The 19,621-nt window shown below is 38.7% G+C and overlaps 1 protein-coding gene across 1 annotated transcript in view; it reads right to left on the minus strand.

The window, feature by feature from the left end:
- Nucleotides 1-3,791: 3,791 nt before the first annotated feature.
- The window catches only part of HEPH (hephaestin), a 96,421-nt gene continuing 80,591 nt past the window's right edge, over nt 3,792-19,621 (minus strand). Inside the window, exons 18-21 of the mRNA XM_081808752.1 lie at nt 16,575-16,714; nt 15,540-15,702; nt 12,544-12,588; nt 3,792-10,143 (exon numbers count right to left, since the gene is read on the minus strand). Of these exons, the coding sequence (XP_081664878.1) occupies nt 9,911-10,143; nt 12,544-12,588; nt 15,540-15,702; nt 16,575-16,714 (581 nt within the window). The 3' untranslated portion in view covers nt 3,792-9,910. The remainder of the gene's footprint in view (nt 10,144-12,543; nt 12,589-15,539; nt 15,703-16,574; nt 16,715-19,621) is intronic.

Raw genomic sequence — 19,621 nt, forward strand, 5'->3', positions numbered from 1 at the left:
GGTGGGTATTGAGGAGGGCACATTCTGCATGGAGCACTGGGTGTTATGCTCAAACAATGAATCATGGAACACTTCATCTAGAACTAATGATGTAATGTATGGGGATTAATATAAGAATAAAAAAAAAAAGTAAAAGAGCTGAAGCTTTGCAGCCCTCTATGATCAGTAAACCTGATGGGAACAAGTTGTTTATGCTGGTCTTCTGGGTGAGGGGTTTGTTGCACTGATTGTTAGGTGGACTTGCCCTGGTGGAAACGTGCCTTCCATGCCCAGTGAGGCAGGGCTCGGTGTAAGCGGCTCTGGCCTACACTAGGTGGCGCTGTTGTGCTCCCTGAAGGCGTTCAGCACTGATGGGTGGGATGAAAATGGCGGAGCCCCGCTATCTAGCCCCTTGCTCTTCAGTGAGCCCTTACAAAAGAGCAATCAATAGGTCTTGTCTCCCTGGTTTCTGTAAGAACCATGTGTTCATCCGGCCTGTGTAAGGATTTTTTGTTTGTTTGTTTTTTAATCTCAGGCACATGACTGAGTTTCAAAACTCCAAATTTTAGGGACTCCTGTGGCACGGACCCACACTGTTCCTCCCGGGGTCTCGTCAGGCTTCTGCATTTTGCCTGACTCATCCCAGGAAAGTGACTGCACAACCACACAGTGGTTTGCAGTTTATGGCAATACAGTGCAGCACTTAGGTCCCACCTGCTCTTCTTGTGACCCAGGGGAGCCTCAGACCACTGTGTCACACCTGGGATTCCACCTACTTTTCCACCTGAGCACCTTAAGCTAGACACGTCTCCCACTGTGGCAGACTTCTAAAAGTTCCAATTTTGCACTCCACTCCTTATAATACTTTGTGGTAGCCTCCTTAAGCAGGCTCCCTCCCTTCTGCTATATCCACAGCTATATCACACTGGATTCAAGTCTCCACACTGCCCACCTTCCAAAAAATGGTTGCTTTTCTACTTGTAGCCTTGCATTATTTGTTCTCGCCAATTTCCAATTGATTTCTCAGGTGTTGAGAATGATTGATAACTATCTAGCTGTTTTCGAGGGATGAGACAAACTTACAGTTCCCCTAAACCTCCATCATTTTAACTCTTCCTCTCATTTGTTATGGAACAAATTGATCCCTATATTTTCTTGATTAATTGACCCCTATATCATTATATAAACATATACATTATATACCTTTTTGTCATTTGTGGCCATTTTTCACTTAAAGTCCTTTTTGTCTGATATGAGTAAAGCAATCCCTGATTTTTATTTTGGTAATCATTACCTCAAAATATCTTTTTTTCATCCCTTTATTTTCAACCTTTGTGTGTCCTTAAATGTAAAGTGAGTCTCTTTTAGGCAGCAAATCATTGGATCTTTTTTTTTTTTATCAATTCAGTCATTCTATGTCTTTGGGCTGGAGAATTTAATCCATTTGCATTTAAAGTAACTGTTAATGTTAGATAAAGGCTAGTACCATATTGTTAATTATATTTCTCAACAGCTGTAGATCTTTTGTTCCTTGATTCCTCTCATGCTGTCTTCCATTTTAACTTGATGACTTTTTTGTGGTGGTATACTTTAACTCCTTAACATAATCTTTTGTTACATACTACAGGCTTTTTTTGTGATTATCATAAGGCTTACATGAAATATCAGCCTATTTTAAGCTTACAAATTAACTTCAATAGCTTATAGAAAGCATATTTAAAGTAACTATAACTTGTTATTAGAAATGCATATTGTAACATCAAAAAACTTAAATGTAAAAGGAAAGAAGTAAAAATATAAACTTTTTTTCAAACTTTTAAACTGAGGTTGTAAGTAATTTACACACCACTATTACAATATTAGAGATTCTGGCCTTGACTATATATTCACTTTTACCAGTGAATTTTACACATTAATATATTTTTACATGTGAATTACCATCATTTCATTTCAACTTGAAGAACACCCTTTAGCATTTCTTATAAGGAAAGTCTACTGGTGTTGTACTCCCTCAGTTTGTTTATTTGTTTGGAAAAGTCTCTCTCTCCTTCATGGAGAGCTTTGCCATGTATAATATTCTTAGTTGATTTTTTTTTTCTTTTAACATTTTGAATATATCATCACACTCTCCTGGCCTACAAAGTTTCTGCCAAGAAATTCACTAATAGTCTTTTTTTTAAAAGATTTTATTTATTTGAGAGAGAGAATGAGATAGAGAGAGAGAGCATATGAGAGGGGGGGAGGGTCAGAGGGAGAAGCAGACTCCCTGCTGAGCAGGGAGCCGGATGCGGGACTCTATCCCGGGACTCCAGGATCATGACCTGAGCTGAAGGCAGTCACTCAACCAACTGAGCCACCCAGGCGCCCCAAGAAATTCACTAATATTCTTATGGGGCTCCCTTTTATGTGATAATTGACAAGTCACTTTTCTCTTGCTTTCAAATCCTCTTTTTGACATATGACAATTTCATTACAATATGTCTCAGTGTAACCCTTTCCTAGTTCTTTTTTTTTTTTAAGATTTTATTTATTTATTTGACAGAGAGAGAGACAGCGAGAGAAGGAACACAAGCTGGGGGAGTGGGAGAGGGAGAAGCAGTCTTCCCGCTGAGCAGGGAGCCCGACGCGGGGCTCGATCCCAGGACCCTGGGATCATGACCTGAGCCGAAGGCAGACACTTAACGACTGAGCCACCCAGGCGCCCCCCCTTTCCTAGTTCTTATTTGCAGTTTTTTAGGCCTCATGAATTTAGATGTCCATTTGTCTCTTCATGTTTGGGAATTTTTCAGCCACTTATTGCTTTAAATTAGCACTATGTCCTTTCATTTTTTCCTCTCCTTCTTGGAATGCCATGATGTGTATTTTGTTTTTCTTGATAATATCCCACAAGCCCCACAGGCTTTCTTCACTCATTGTTTTTTCATCTTTTTTTTTTTCTTTGTGCTCCTCTTACTAAAAAATTTCAAATGACCTATCTTCAAGTTAATTGATTCTGACTTCTGCTTGGTTGAGTCTGTTCTTATGCTCTCTATTGAATTCTTCAGTGTAGTCACTTTATTTTTCAGGTCTATGAATTCTTCATATTTGTTTTTTGCTTATATTTCTTTAACTTATTACTTTGTTCATGTATTATTTTTTCGAGATTTGTTTAGTTGTTCACTTTTGCAGTTTGTTGGACTCTTTAAGAGGATTATTCTGAGCTGTCAGATAGTTTTTAGATCTCCATTTTTTGAGGCTCAGTTATAGAAGCTTTATTAATTTCTTTTAGTGGTTCAATTTTTACTTGATTCTTCATAATCCCTGTATCCTTGCATTGTTATTTTCTCATTTGGATAAGCAGTCTCCTCTTCCAGAACTTACAGGTTAACTTCAGCAAGGAAAGGCCTTCACAAGTAAACTTTGCTTAAGGTACTGAATGAGTCAGTTGGTAGCATCCATGGGCAGTCAGTGCTTATTATCAGTGTTTGTAGTTGGGTGAGGCCAACTTTGGAGGCAGGGCTGGGCTCTACAGTTGGGTGGGTCTGCTGGCTGAGCTCAACATTGAAACATGGGCACTGGGTGGGTTTCTTGGTTTCAGGCTTGTTTGGTTTTGTAGTCAAGTGGGACACTAGCTGGGCTCTGTAGTTACCTCTGTGTGAGTGATGTTGAAGGCCGTGTTCAGTAATCAGGCATTGTTGTTGGTTGGGCTACATGGCTTGGCAAGGCTAATAACAGTGTTCGCAGAGTCACTATGTAGGCTCCCTAACTACACAGGTTTAGAGACTATGCTCAACAATTGGGCAGAATAATCCAACAATACATTAAAAAAATCATTCACCATGATCAAGTGGGATTTATTGCTGGTATGCAAGGGTGGTTCAATATTTGCAAATCACTCAATGAGATACATCATATCAATAAGAGAATTAATGAAAATCAAATGATCATTTCAATAGATGCAGAAAAAGCATTTTACAAAGTACAACATACATGCATTTTAAAAGCTCTCAACCAAGTAGGTTTAGAGGAAACATACCTCAACATAATAAAGGCCATATATGAAAAAATCCATAGCCAACATCATACTCAGTGGGAAAAATTGAGAGCTTTTCCCCTAAGGTCAGGAACAAGACAAGGATATCTATTTTTACCACTTTTATTTAACATAGTACGGGAAGTCCTAACCACAGCAATTCGATTTTTTAAAAAGGCAACCAAATCAGTAAGGAGGAAGTAAAACTTTCACTATTTGCAGATGACATGATGCCTTATATAGAAAACCCTAAAAATCCCCCCCCACAAATCCTACTAGAACTGATAAATGAATTCAGTAAAGTTGTAGGGTATAAAATCAATGTGCAGAAATCTGTTGTAGGGGAGCCTGGGTGGCTCAGTTGGTTAAGTGTCTGCCTTCAGCTCAGGTCATGATCTCAGCATCCTAGGATCGAGCCCCATGTCCAGCTTTCTGCTCAGTGGGGAATCTGCTTCTCCCTCTCACTCTTCCTCTGTGCTCTCTCTCTCTTTCTCTCCCTCAAATAAATAAATAAAATCTTTAAAAAAGAAATCTATTGTATTTCTATATGCTAATAATGAAACAGCAGAAAGAAAAAATAAGAAAACAATCCCATTTACAATTGCACCAAAAATAATAAGATACCTAGAAATAAACCTAACCAAAGAGGTAAAAGATCTGTATTCTGAAAACTATAAAACACTGATGAAAGAAATTGAAGACTACACAAAGACATGGAAAGACATTCCATGCTCATGGATTGGAAGAACAAATACTGTTATAATGTTTATACTACCAAAGCAATCGACACATTTAATGCAATCCTTATCAACATGCCACCAGCATTTTTCACAGAGCTAGAACAAACAATCCTATAATTTGTATGGAACCTCAAAAGACCCTAAATAGCTAAAGCAGTGTTGAAAAAGAAAAAAAGCTGGAGGCATCACAATTCCAGACTTCAAGTTATATTACAAAGCTGTAGTAATCAAAACAGTGTGGTACTGGCACAAAAATAGACACATAGATCAATGGAACAGAATAGAAAACCCAGAAATAAGTCCACCATTGTATGGCCATATAATCTTTGGCAAAGCAGGAAAGAATATCCAATGAGAGATAACACACTCTCTACAACAAATGGTGTTGAGAAAACTTGTCAGCTACATGCAAAAGAAAGAAACTGGACCAATTTCTTACACTATACACAAAAATAAATTCAACATGTATTAAAGACCCAAATGTGAGACTGAAACCATAAAAATCTTAGAAGAGAGCATATGCAGGAATGTCTCTGACACCAGCTGTGGCAACTTCTTTCTAGATATGTCTCTTGAGGCAAGGGAAACAAAAACAAAAATAAACTATTGAGCCTACTTCAAGATACAAATTTTCTGCACAATGAAGGAAACAATAAAAAAAAAAAACCCAAAAGGCAACCTATTGAATGGAAGAAGACATTCGCAAATGATCTATCTGATAAAAGGTTAATATCCAAAATATATAAAGAACTTATTCAAATCAACATCCAAATACAAATAATCCAATTTAAAAAGGGGCAGAAGACGTGATCGGACATTTCTCCAAGGAAAACACCTAGATGGCCAACAGACACATGAAACAATGCTCAACATCACTCATCATTAGGGAAATGCAAATCAAAACTACAATTTGATATCACCTTGCACCTATAAAAATGACTAAAATCAACAACACAATAAACAGGTGTTGGTAAGGATGTGGAGAAAAATGGACCCTCATGCACTCATGGTGGGAATGCAAACTGGTGCAGTCACTTTGCAGAAGAGTATGGAGGTTCCTCAAAAAGCTAAAAATAGAACTATCCTATGATGCAGTAATCGTATTGGTTATTTACCTCCAAAATTACAAAAACACTAATTCAAAGATTTACATGAACCACTATGGTTATAGCAGCATTATTTACAATGGCCAAATTATGGAAGCAGGCCATGTGTCCATGGATAGATGAATGGATAGATTTGGTATATATATATGAATATTATTCAGCCCTAAAAAAGAATAAAATCTTGTCATTTGCAACAACATGGATGGAATTTGAAAGTATAATGCTAATTGAAATATGTCAGTGAGAGAAAGACAAATATCATATGATTTCACTCATTTATGGAATTTAAGAAACAAAACAAAGGAGCAAAGGGAAAAAAAAGGGAAGGGAGACAAATGCAGAAACAGACTCTTCCCTACTGAGAACAAACTGATGGTTACCAGAGGTGAGGTGGGTGGGATAGGTGAAATAAGTGATGGGGATTAAGGAGTGTGTTTGTCATGATGAGCACTGGGTGATGTATTGAATTGTTGAATCATTATTGTACACTTGAAACTAATATAACACTATGTTAACTGTACTTGAATTAAAATTAAAATTAAAAAAATAAAAATAATAAAATAAAATAAAAACCAAATGTGCAGGGCTGCTGTCTTGTTTCCCTGCCTGAACGGGGTGTTAGAATTGACTCCTCAACTTCCCAGGTCCTCTGGCATGAACTGGGGGCTATGCTCAGCAGTTGGGTAGGGCTGTAAGTTTGTTTTCCTGCTCAGGTGGGGCATTAGAATAGGTTCCATAGTCAGTATGCTAGACACCCAATTCAGGCTGAACTGCCAACTAAGCTCACTGGACAGACAGGGCCATGCCTTGGCTCTGTAGATGAGTAGAGCTATTGGATAGAGTCTCTACTTGAGTACTGCTGCAAGTAGGAATATGGTCCACTGAAGCCTAAGTACTGGTTACTACAAATCCAACACCAATTCTATGTCTGTATCTGATCCCCAGTATTTCAGCCCTGAAGATCTCCCAGTGATACTCATGAGGTGGGACCTGAGTGGGTCCCCCAAGAAACATCACAACTCTGGGATAACTAGATGTTCACTTTGGACTCTCTTCTTCCACTGAAAAAAACATAGGTCCAGAGAGGTCCTCTCCATGGGACACTGTGCCAGACTGGCCTAGTTGTGATATGGGCAAAATGAAACTCTCTTTTTATCATTCTTTTTTTTAAGTAGGCTCTAGGCCAATGTGGGGTCCTGGCATAATTTTGTGTTCCAATAACAATGTAATTTTCAGAGACTTTGTTGTGGTATTTTGTTTGGTATGGTTTCTCTGGTGTTTCTGTTGATCCCTGACAGAGCCACTTATTTTCTCTAGGTAGTGAAAGGGATTCTCCAGCTTGCAGCAAAAGAGTGCTTCCTGGGCTGGGCAGCTTGTTATGTTGAGATTCCCCTTGCAGGTCCTTCCCAATGTCTAATTAAGAAAGGGGAGTCTCTGGCCAAAAGAGATGATGACAAGCTTTCCTGGCTACTCAATGTCAGCAGGGATCCACCTCAATCTCTCTTTGTGCCTCTAGGTCCATCTGGGGTTTTCATTAGGATTCCTCTTTGATCTTGGGCTGTGTTCTGCTAGGCTGGGTGTTGGGAAGATGCCCAGTTGCTTTGTTGCTCTGTGCTTTTCCAGATTGCCTTCTTCTTTTCATCTTTTTTATTCCTTCTATTGTCTCTTTTATTATTTACAGTGTTTATCTCTAAAGAGAGATAAGTTTGTGGCATCTCATCTGAACTGTAAGCCTAACTTATATTTTTAAACATCATTTTTCTGCATAAAGAACAAAATGTAAGGGGCTAGATTAGATGCGAGGAGCGTGATCAGGAGTTTACCACTCTAGTCCAGGTAAAAGATGGTTGTTTTTTTATACTGGGTGGTAGTAGTAAAGATAGAACAAATTAATCAGTTACAGCAATTTAGGAGACAAAACAGACAAGACTCACCAATATGTTGACTTTGGGGTTTTCTGGCTTGATCAACTGAATGAATGCAAGTGTCACTTAATTGTCAAAAACATCTCCTACATCCCCACTGGGAGCAAACCCACCATAAAAATACATCCATTTTTGAAATACATGGGCTTAGGTTTACATTTCCTGATCTGAAGCAGGGTTACACACTCAGAAGAAATGTAACCCCATTTCACCTACTTCTTCCTTGTCTCATATTCATGACCATAACCAAGCTAACAACCTCCCAGATGCATGCAAATCATAGCTATTAACTATAGAGTCTCCAATGTGCACTGGGTTTTCAATATCCTGCACATTAACAATAGGACAAAAAGTTTTGCTGTTAAGTGTATTGATTATGCAATGGCTTAAATACTCTATCATTTGATTTTGTAACTAGCAATTTAAACTTTCCAACATTTTCTTCCTCTGTTATGTGTCTGTGATTTCCAGTAAAGGTGTCCAGAAATCCACTGACTGCTGTAAGCCAAGATGAATAATAGGCTCTGGACTGTGTTTTCTCCTTCAACCTTCAACATTATATGGCAACTGAATACCAGCCCGGGGGGTTTCTACATTTGATCTGTAAAGGGTACCCAAGTAGGCAGACAGGTTGTCTAAGAAGACAGGAAAATTGCAGTCAATGGAAGTTTCCATGATATACCAGAATGAAAACAGGTATTTGGAGTCAAACAGATTAAGACATGAATCCTTGCTCAACCTCTAGCTGAACAGCCTTGGGTAAAATTACTCTATCTGATCCTTTGTTTATTCAAATATAAAACAAAGTATCACCCTGATAGAACTAAAACAAGTCAAATGCAATCAGGTATTAGATGCTTTTTAAAGTATAAAGCACTACATATTTCAGTTATTATCTTCATTCTGCCTCTATGTCTTCTGTTCTTCACTTGCCATGTAAAATAGTATTATGGATATTATAGTGAGGGTGGGTCATCTTATTTCATCTCTGCTTTTATATCTTGCCTGTGGTCTCTGACCAAGGTTTCTGAGAGGTATGAACTTACAGGTGACAAGGAATATTGCTTTAGGGTACCCGAGAGAAGGATCCTGTCCTATTAAAAAGCTCCCCAAATTGCAAAAATACCTCTTATACCCCCAAATGCCAAGGACTCCACGAGATCTGTGCCCACCTCTCCTTGCCCAGTGGACAGGTTTAAGCCTTGTCTCAGCCCTCTATTTCCATCTGGAAAATTTTCTCAGAATTCAAAATATTTTGGCACCTATGGGCTAAAAGATGATAGCCACCACTCTAAGACACCTTTTCCATTTCTAAAACACAAACACGCAGGCTCCACAAATAGGATAAACAGACCCATATTACACTCCCCTCAGTGAGTGCTCTTTGTTTCAATAATGGTCACAAACTCCCAGAGGCCACAGGGATCATTAAAAACACCATGTTCACTCTTATAGTCTTCTACCAAGTACTTGAATGTATAGGATTTGCTGCCTAAAATATGGAAAGGACACCCAACATTCCCTTTAGTGAAACTGTGCCAGAAACATGGAGGATTAACTTCCTGAGGAACTTCTGGCTCCAGGGGTTGCAGGTACTCATAACAACAATATTCCATCTACCCACTTCTCCAAAATAGTTTGTTCCTAAGGAGAATCAAAATAAAATTTTGATCTTCAAATCCCACCCCACCCATTCTCCATCATGCCCATTTTCTTAGTCCTTAGTTTAGATGTGGATTATTTTCACAGCTCACTTAACCTTGGATCAGAGTGAACTTGCCTAGGTCCTGAAAAGTAACAGAAACCTAATCAATGAGTTTTACCCTTGGTATCTACTTTGTAAGAAGAATCAGTTACTAGAAATTTCCAGATCTTCCAAGTGTCAGTGGTTGATATAATCCAGCTGCTGAAATTTGTAATATAGGATATGAGGGGACTTTCTTGCCCCAGCTGCCCAAGTGGAGAAAAAAAAATAAAGAGAAAGAAAGTACATAATTTCCATGTAAATAAATAAGTGAAGAAATGCTCAGATGAGTCTGATTCCTCCTCTGCCCCTCTACCATCCATGTGCCTTTGACAGTGGGGTCAGTTACTGGAGCATGGCCTTCTGGGACTGCATTCAAGACGTGCAGTTGCAGGATTCAGCTGTTACTGCTTGAGGGACAGAAGCTTGAAGCTGTCATCCAGGATGGACCTCCTGTTGCGTCGTAGCTTTCTCTGCCGATGCTGGTACCAGACCACACCACTAAGAGCCAGAGCAATGAGCAGGAGAATGATACTCATAGCAATTAAAACAGAAGCCAGCATCTCAATATTCTTCACAGGGATCTGCAAGCCCAGCATCCTCACATTTCCTTCTCCAATGTCTCTGAGGATTGTTGCTGAAATGGAATAAGAGAAAAATGGGAACCCTGAGGTGGAGAGTACTCTAATGGGGCACCATTTGCAGTCAACTCCTGGGAAAGAAGAAATAACCCTATCAAAATTGGACAGAGGAACTGCTATCCCTAAAAAGACCAGCTGATGAAGACAGATTTATAGGTTACAAAGAATTTGTGTAACAAGATGTCACAGCTGAGAAAGCCCGTAGGAATCACCGAGGGCCCAATTGCCCCATGGAAAGAGCTAAAACTCAGAGTAGAAAGGGCCTTGATATATTTCTTCAAATATATAAAGGCTTGTGATGTAAAAATAATAATAATAAAAATAATTGGATTTGGTTTGCATGTTTCCAGATGATAGAATTGGGAGCAATGAGTAGAATCTTCAGGGAGGCAGTATGACTAAATCATCTAGCTTATCAATGCTCAATTTGACTATTGGACCATGATAACTGCCTGCCACTGTGCTGTCTGGTCTGTCACCTTTTTGGGTCATGATAATACTGATGTTACATTGATCTTTCCAGGTGAAATAATCTGTCTTAGTTCTTGGCATATAGACTTTTGCTGATCTCCAATTAACTCACAAAGTAAAACTCAGAATCAAGCCAGGCATTCCAACTCTCACAATCAGGCTCTAACCTACCTTTTTTAGTTTTATGTTCTGCTCTTTAGTTACAATAACTCATCCTTTGTTTCCCAGAGTAAGTGACCTTTCAGGCTCCCAAGACTTTCTGAACACCCTTTCTCCCTCTTCACCTTTCTATACCCATCTTAAATGTTACAAAGCCTTCTTCTATAGCCATCTTAAATGTTACAAAGCCTTCTTCAATTTAGCTGGGCAGTTAATGGTCCTTTCTTGTGTTCCCAAAGTATCCTTACAGTCTCCTGTTTTATAAAATGGTGATAAGAACCAAACTTAGCTCAGAGGTTTCTTGTGAGATTTAAATGAGTTAATATTTATGATATTTAGCATAGCACCTGGAAGATAACAAATGTACAATAACTGATAGCTGTTATTTTTTGCCCCCCCTTTTTTTACAATATATACCAGCAGTGCCATTATTGTTTTTGTGTCTCATTCCATATCTAGACACAAACCTCCTGGAGAGTAGTATGTTTCTTAGTTGTTTAGTGTCCCTGGAACTTAGCACATGTTTGATAAATATATAAATGGATGAATGAACATTCTTAAAAGAACAGAGAGAAGATGAAATATAATGAGTTCAAATGGAAGCTGGAAAACATCCTAGTTCTGAGTTTACATTCTACCACTTAACTCCTTTTGTAACCTTGGACAAATTACCTTCCATCTCTGTTTCTCATGTACAAAACTATTGGGTTTTATTAGACCACAGTTTTTGAGTTTTTTCCCCATTGTGGAACCTTTCTTACAAGTAAGAGCTTATGAGTATGTATGTACATAGAAATATGTATTATGTATATCCAAATATACACACAAAATATGTATATACACACCAATATATATGTGTGGATATATACAAATTCCAACTCTCACAATCAGGCTCTAACCTGCCTTTTTTGGTTTTATCTTCTACTCTTTAGTCACAATAACTCATTCTTTGTTTCCCAGAGTAAGTGACCTTCTTTCTATATATACAAATACACACACACACATATATATATATGTATGCCATTCCACTCTCTCAGCCTCACTTTACCTTACCCCGATCCCTCCAGGACATACCCTAGTCCCCTGAATGACAGTTTATAAGTTTTTTAGGGAGATCATTAGGACTTTTGCAAACATAACTGAAAAAAATCACCAGACTCAACTGATGATCTCTAACATCCCTTCTAGCTCTCATAACTTTCTGAGTCTTTCTCAGTCCAGGCACAAATGGTGTGGGGGAGAGTGAAAGCACTATTTGGACCTAGTTTAGGTAGGACAAGAATTTCTACTTTTTTGAAGGGCAGAAATGGCTGGTTCCAAAGAGTCAACTATTTGGTATTCCATAGATACAAGAATAAAAATAGCTGATGCAGACTGTACGTATGGTATTTGTACTAGTTTCATACTGTCTCTGTGAGTAGTTTATGTCTGTGTTACAGCTCCTTTATGTCCAACCCAGTGAAACTCTGAATTTTCTTCCCCCTCATACATTAGGTGGGAAGCTAAGAATGCAACCTTCAACTGGGGATTAAGCTGTTTTCCTCAACTTAGGAGGTTGGGAGTGGGGGGTAGAGAATAAACCTGCTTAGAGAAGTTGAACCTTGGGTTCCTGGCTTTTGAAGTCTTACAAAAATCTCAGAATGCTTCCTGCTAGTATTATAGTCCACCTTTTGGTCAGTGAATTTCATCTTCTAGAGGCACTTCACCTCCCCCCCCCCAAGTACATACTACATACAACTACCCAGTTTGTGCATTATTCTCCTTACCCTTTCCAATCTCTTTGGTGATGGTGGTGATAGTGCTTACGTGTTCTGGAAAAAAAAAAAAGAAGTTAGTTAGCTTTGTTATTATTCCTACCAATCCACAGGTTTGTTGTGGGTATTGGCATTGGTTAGAGGAATTTCTCTGTGGTATCCTAAGTAAAATGAAGGTGCCTGGAATTAACTACCTTATTGTCAAAGTCAATATTGGTATATGGATTTGATTTTGAGTACTGATAAAAATATAAGCAAAAACATAGGCTTGGGAGTCCAAAAGGTAAGTCAACCCTCTGCCATTATGTACATATTTATTGGTACTTCCTATCCACATTCTTGTTTTCTTTGTCACCCTTTCCTACCTTCCCTTCAGGAAATTTTTGTTCCTTTTCAAAACGATATCCCTACATATTCAAACTCTCCTCAAACACTTCTTCTGGCTTTAATGAGGCTGAGCTCTTCTCTGAGCACTATGTTTCCTTTATATCCTCTCAATACTGGTTTGAGATCATTGTTCCTCCCCTTTTTTTGTGGCATATCTCTATCTCATTTGAGGCTTGTATTATTTGGCTAGAAAACCCACAACCATTTTTTGTCACTGTTACCTGGTAGTTATTTTCATTCATGGAATGAATTTGGTACCCGGCACAGTCTTCTTCTTCCTCAATTCCCACCATTCACCCCTCAAGCTTCACAGTTTCTGGAACTTTTAACTCCAACAACTTTTACATCTACTCTTATTCTATCAACACTTCCCATGGTCACATTGGACTTATTATTCAGAACTGCTCCATCTCAGAAATATAAAATCTAACAACATCCTCCTATTCCTTCAATGTTTTAATGCTATTTATTCCATTTAACCTGTTATCCTCACTTCATAAAGATCTCCAGTTTCTGGATCCTTCCATTTTTCCCAAACTATTAGCTTCATCCTCTCTTCCCCCTCCCTTTCCTGGTCTGGCTAGACTCTATGGTCTATCACTTCAACTACTAACTTACCAGAAGTGCTATAATCATCCACCAAAAACCATAGTAACTATGTTTTCCCCGTGTTTTGTCTGATTTGCTGAATATTGGTGGAGAAAAATCATGTAATTGTAAATATCAGTATTCTTTGTGTCCAACTTTAGGCCCTCAGTGTTGTCTGCCAATAATTAATTTATTTTCCATCACTCAGAGTAAATTTTGTTTTCCCATCTCCTGGAGTGGTTATTTCAAACCTTAGCCCACTGTCTTCAATTCCTTATCCTACTAACTATCTTTCACTCTCAGTAGATGACTCTGTCTCCTTTCTCACAAATGAAGCAGAGACCATAAAATAGAAATATTCTTTCTGACAAGCCCCTCACCCAAACTTACACATTGATCATTTTCTTTTCTGTCTTTTCTCCCCTTTTAGTAAATAAACAAACAAAAACTTACTCCAGTCTAATTTTTCATTTTAGCTCCAGTTTTCATTCCCTGTTTCCTCATCAGGAACCTTGTTTCAACAATTAGTCCTTTCTTCCCTATCTGTCTTCAACTATTTCCTCTGGTTTGCCAGTTAGCACATATGTAGTTGGAGCAATATTGAATTAGAGTATCATGAGGTATAAACAAACTAAAAAGCAAATAGGTGAGCTTTATGGGCTGGCTCCTTGTCAGAGATATAGGCTATCCTTATTCATGGAGGTTCTCTGATCATATGTATTGTGATAATCTGTTGTTTATTAAATGGTCCAGATTTTGGATGACTCATTATAGACAGATAAAACCGTTGTCTTCCATCTATAGCACCTTTTTTTTAAAGCTTTTATTTATTCATTTGAGAGAGAGAGAGAATGAGTGGGGGGGGGGCAGGCAGAGGGAGAGGGAGAATCAGATTCCCCAATGAGCAAGGGGTCCGACATGGAGCCCGATCCCAGGTCCTTGGGATCATGACCTGAGCTGAAGGAGACGCTTAACCAACTGAGCCACCCAGGTACCTGAATCTATAGCATCTTGATGACACATCAATTCATCACTTGACTTTGGTTCTAAAGACTGAGAAAATACAACAAAGAATTCTGTGGACCTATCTGGGTAGTAAGGAATAGTACTAGAGTAGTAGTAGAAGTAGTAGTACTAGAGTTGAAGCCACATTTTAGCACTATGGGTTACTAGAGAACAAAGCTTTTCAAAGATACAGGATATCATAATGGACAATTTCTCTTTCCCTGGGGGTAAATAGCAGAGTTGTGTTCTCTACCCTGGTTTACTAAGCTTTTTGAATACCCAAAGACATTTTCAAACTTTCTATTTCTGCTGATAGAGTGTCAATGACTGGAAATTCTAGACTCAGGTCAAGAGGCTCTTAAACAATTAATGACCCAAAGACACAAAGTTCATGGCAGCCTAAACTTCTATGTTCTTGGTGATAAACAACAACTGAGTGGTAAAGAAATTACCCCAGCAATTCACTCTCCATATAAAAATATAAGACAAACCCTTTTTTTTCACCCTTCACATATTTCTGGGATAAGCTATAATTGAAGGCCAATATCTCCATCTAGCTTTAGACCAACTTGTTCCAAGACAGAAAGAACTTTTTCACAAATCAATTAAGAGGTGACTATTAGAATTATATTTCTTCTTTTTTTAAAAGAAAGGACTTATTTGCAAAATTTCTTGAAATAACACCTCTAATGAATCATAAAATAAAAAATTTATATTCAAATGAAATATATTTCAAAGGAAGCATATCTATGGTAAGCATCAGTGCATAGAGCTTAACGAGTTTCAGGCTGGGTCAACTAATGTGAAATCAATAGATGTCAAAGTAATTAGGAGGGGGCAGGAACAAGGGGGCAATGGAGAATGAGAAATATTGGTTGGGAGAACACCTGGGTGGGTCCTGTTCTGCCTTAAATCCTGGTTCTTCTGGGATCAGAAAGACAGATACAAGGGATTTCTAGGGATTAACTGGTTCCTGTAGGCTACATAAAGTGTTTGAAGATTTCCAGTCTTGAGAAGTTAGACCTTACCTCTTTGGGATAAAACAGTAAAGAGGGTCTCCATACCAGCATGGACATGATCAGAAACATGGCAGTGCATCAACCATGTCCCAGGGTTGCTGGCTACCATCTCCACAACCTCAAAGGTTCCTGGGAACAGATCCACCACATCTGCCCGGTAGCTCTCTCCATTCTGTAATAAATATTGGGAGTAGGGGAGAGGAAATAAAGGGTAAAGAGATAATCTCAGAGCTTATAGGAGCTAAAAAGCTTGGATGTCCCAATCAGGGACATGGGACTCCAAGATTTGTAGATCCTGCCTTATCCATCTTCCTTATAAACCCACCCACACAAACTGAATCAACAGAGGAGACCATTTCTTCCTACTTTTTCTTAAAGTGTCCCAAAGTAAAAGACATTCCATCTTCCTTTGGGGGATAAAACTAATATCACCATACTTTTCAGCAGGCTGACATCTGGGGATTTTGGCTTAAGCCTTGACTCCTAGGAAGGAACTACATATTTCCTTTAGAAATTGAACTCAATTTAGTTTCCTCTCCATGCTATCACTTTTATCACATTTCTATAACTTTAATTCTATATTAATGCCTTCAACTCTGCTCCCTTTCCCTAAGACTAAATCTTCTTTTTCAAAATCTGCATGTTGTTCCATGTAGCTCCTGAATTGAAGTTCTTTTTATAACTGATTAAGAACTTTCATAGATTCTGAGATATCACTCTGAAATTTCTTGCTCTTAGGATCACTGTTCACTATCCCTCCAGTCCTTGTCTGGTATCCAATTACATTGATTTCTTCAACCTACTTACACCATAAATGAGCTACTCATTTCTTCTATACTAGAAGGAAAAGCTAAGGACTAGAGGGAAGTGACTGACCCTGGAATACACAGCCAAACTAGAATTCCCAGCTCAATTCTCCATGTACAAGACCTCTCCCCTTTTAACTAACATCTTCTTCCTTAAGAAGTTGTTCTCTTCTTCCTTAATAACTGTCAAAGCATTCCTCTAATCATTCTTGAGGTACTCAGCCCTTTTCTTACTCACCCGATATAGGAAGCTCTCTGCATGGAAGTGGACAGTGTGGAGGTCAATATCTTGACCCATGCCCAGCATGTACCAGGCCACTCGTTCTCCTTGGTACATGGTAAGACCCCCGAGGTTGCTGTAGAGCTTTCCATTAATGGCTGTAAAAAAGAAAAAGTCTCATTTCTCTCATTTTGACTTACCATTGCACTGCCTTAAAGATAATTCCTATCATGTCTGATGATAGCAATAGCTTCTTTTTTTATGTTATGTTAGTCACCATACAGTACATCATTAGTTTTTTTTGTAGTGTTTCATGATTCATTATTTTCATATAACACCCAGTGCAATAGCTTCTTAACTTCTTTAATCTCTATTCCATTTGCCTCCCTTCAGTCTATCTTACACATTGGTGTTATCAGAGTGGTCTTTCTAAATAACTAATCTGACCATGTCATTCTACTGTTAAAAATATTGTAATAGCTCTCTCCTGCCTAAAAAATCAAGACCATGGCTCCTTAGTTCAGCCAACAAGGTCCTTCAAAATAAAACCACCCAAACCACCTTCCCATGCTCATCTCTCATTATCTAAAATATTTATTCCAATTAGGGTGTTTTATTCACCATCCCCCATATGTCCCCATATGCATGTTCTTTGTGTCCTTGCTCACGCTTCTGATCTTTACCCCTATAAATCCTGCCTTCTTTTATCCGTCTTTTCAAAGCCCAGTCAGAACTTCACCTTATCCAAGAACACTTCCTTGATCTAGCTCCTCTTAGTACCTCTCATTCCCTTCACCTCCTTCTACCTCTGAACCCCTCCAATATTGTTTGTACCACTATTTGGAACTCACTAGAAACTCCCTTCTACACTTACTTATCTTTTAATTTGTGGAAGCTTATATCCCCAACTAGACTATAGGTTCCTAGTAAGCAGGAAATGAATGTATGTACTATACTAATATAGTTTCCTTGTATTCTTCAGAGCACCCAGCAGACACCTGAGCTTACAATATATGCTAAATAAAAAGTATTTGTCACGTTCTTGGGCTTAATAATGATATTAATGCATGGGCTTCATTATCTGTTTCTTCCCAGGCCACATCCTATGCTCTAAAGACAACAAATTACCCATAGCCATGTTAATTCACATCATCAGGACTATGTCCAGGATACATTCCTGTACCCCACATGTTCTCATGGAGGGGAAGTAATTTTTACTCTACACTCCAAGAGGGGAAATAATGGAAGGAAAATTTATAGCCTCTCTCTGTATTTACCCCAACTAATTGTGAATTTGAAAAAACAAAAATAGAACTAAAAATGCTCAACTCCACCCCCTCTGAATCTTCTGTCTCTTGAATCAGTCTGACCACAGAAAAGAATGCAAATGGATTTACTATGCCTTTATAGAGAAGATTCTACCCCTGCAAAAGAGAGGGCTATTGTTGTTTATTTATGTCAATGTCAGGGTAGAAAATATCCACTGCATGGGTAATATTAGCGAGTCCATTTAGTTTCAGAAATAAATTCAGTTTTCCAATTAGCTTTCTTAATAAGCTCACACTTGATCTTAAGAATCTCTATCTTTTTTAAAATTTTAATTGGTTCAGGAATCTGGAAGAGAAGGGAAAAATATTTATTTTCCCTCAGACCCCAACATTACCTATCTACAGTAACATCATTCAGAAAGAACTCAACAAATACATGATAAATAAGTAGATGGACTGATACCTGAAGAGTTTAGATGAATGAACACATAAACAGAGAGAAATGGGCATTAACCAAACAACTGAGCACTAACAAGGTCTAACTGTGCCCAAATTCCCCTTTTCTCCTGGGCAAATTATTTCTCTGATTTGAAGGGAACTAAAAAGTTCACATTGTTCATTTTGTGAATCTTCTATTCCAATGTGAATCACTTATATCTCCATCAAGGGGAAATAGCTAAAATCTATGTGACAATGAGATACTAATTTTGAGTTCCATTGGAGTCATTATGAAAGCTACACCTTATCCTCAGGTCAGGTCAAAGAAATATTGCACTAGAAAGGATGGTGAGAAATCACTTCATACATTTCAGTATATTTAAGTTCTCATTCAGATTTTCTCATTTGTGAAATGATACACAGATCTCTGAAACAAAGGACGGCTTGGATGTACAATTTCCTTCCAAAATTCATCCAAGCATCAAAAAGCTCTTCATTGTATGTAATATAAATCCAGCATTCTATATTCTGAGGCTCTCTCCTCCAATGCTTCTATCTGTAAATTGAAACTTTGTTTTGAAAATACACTAAAAGACAGCTGTCTTTCATCCATCTATACTGGAATCTATTGAGAAAGTAGATCCCAGATCCATAGTGGTAAAGAAATAAGATGACATTGAGAGACTAAACTTAGGATTTTAACGCAGAAGGGCCATAAGCAGCCAACGCACCAGGTACATTGAGGGTCATAAATCTCCATCTTCCTTTTCTAGTGTGTTAAAATATGTTGGTGTCACTACAACTTTACAGAATCAGCCTCTTGCTTTATGGGCACCTGATCTAATGTGGACTACTTATCTGCTTTGTGTATATAGATGTACAATAGTAAGAGACAATTCTTCTAATTTATTCACTTACCACCTTCCTACCTTCCTTCCCATTCTTTCAAGAATTATGCTCCCTTGGTCTCCGAGCCGCCTGCAAAGGGGGGCGGGGAGCGGCGGCAATCAGCCCACCTCTGCAGCTTCCTCCCCACGCCCGAGCCTCCTGCGCACAGCCGGGAGGACACCAGCCCGAGCCTCGTCCCCACGCCGCGGCGCGTGGGCTGCCTGCCCAGCCGAGCTCAGGTCATGATCTTGGCGTCATGAGATTGAACCTGGTGTTGAGCTCCCCACTGGGCATGGAGCCTGCTTAAGATTCTCTCTCTCGGTCGGGAGCAAGATGGCGGAGGAGTAGGAGACCTGGATTTCATCTCCTCTCAGGAATTCAGCTGGATAGGGATCAAACCATTCTGAACACCTACAAACTCAACAGGAGATCGAAGAAAAGAAGAGCAACAACTCTCTCATCAGAAAAGCG

The sequence above is a fragment of the Leptonychotes weddellii genome, chromosome X (genome assembly GCF_054177405.1).
Source record: "Leptonychotes weddellii isolate Sample4059 chromosome X, ASM5417740v2, whole genome shotgun sequence".
In the NCBI taxonomy this organism is placed as follows: domain Eukaryota; kingdom Metazoa; phylum Chordata; class Mammalia; order Carnivora; family Phocidae; genus Leptonychotes; species Leptonychotes weddellii.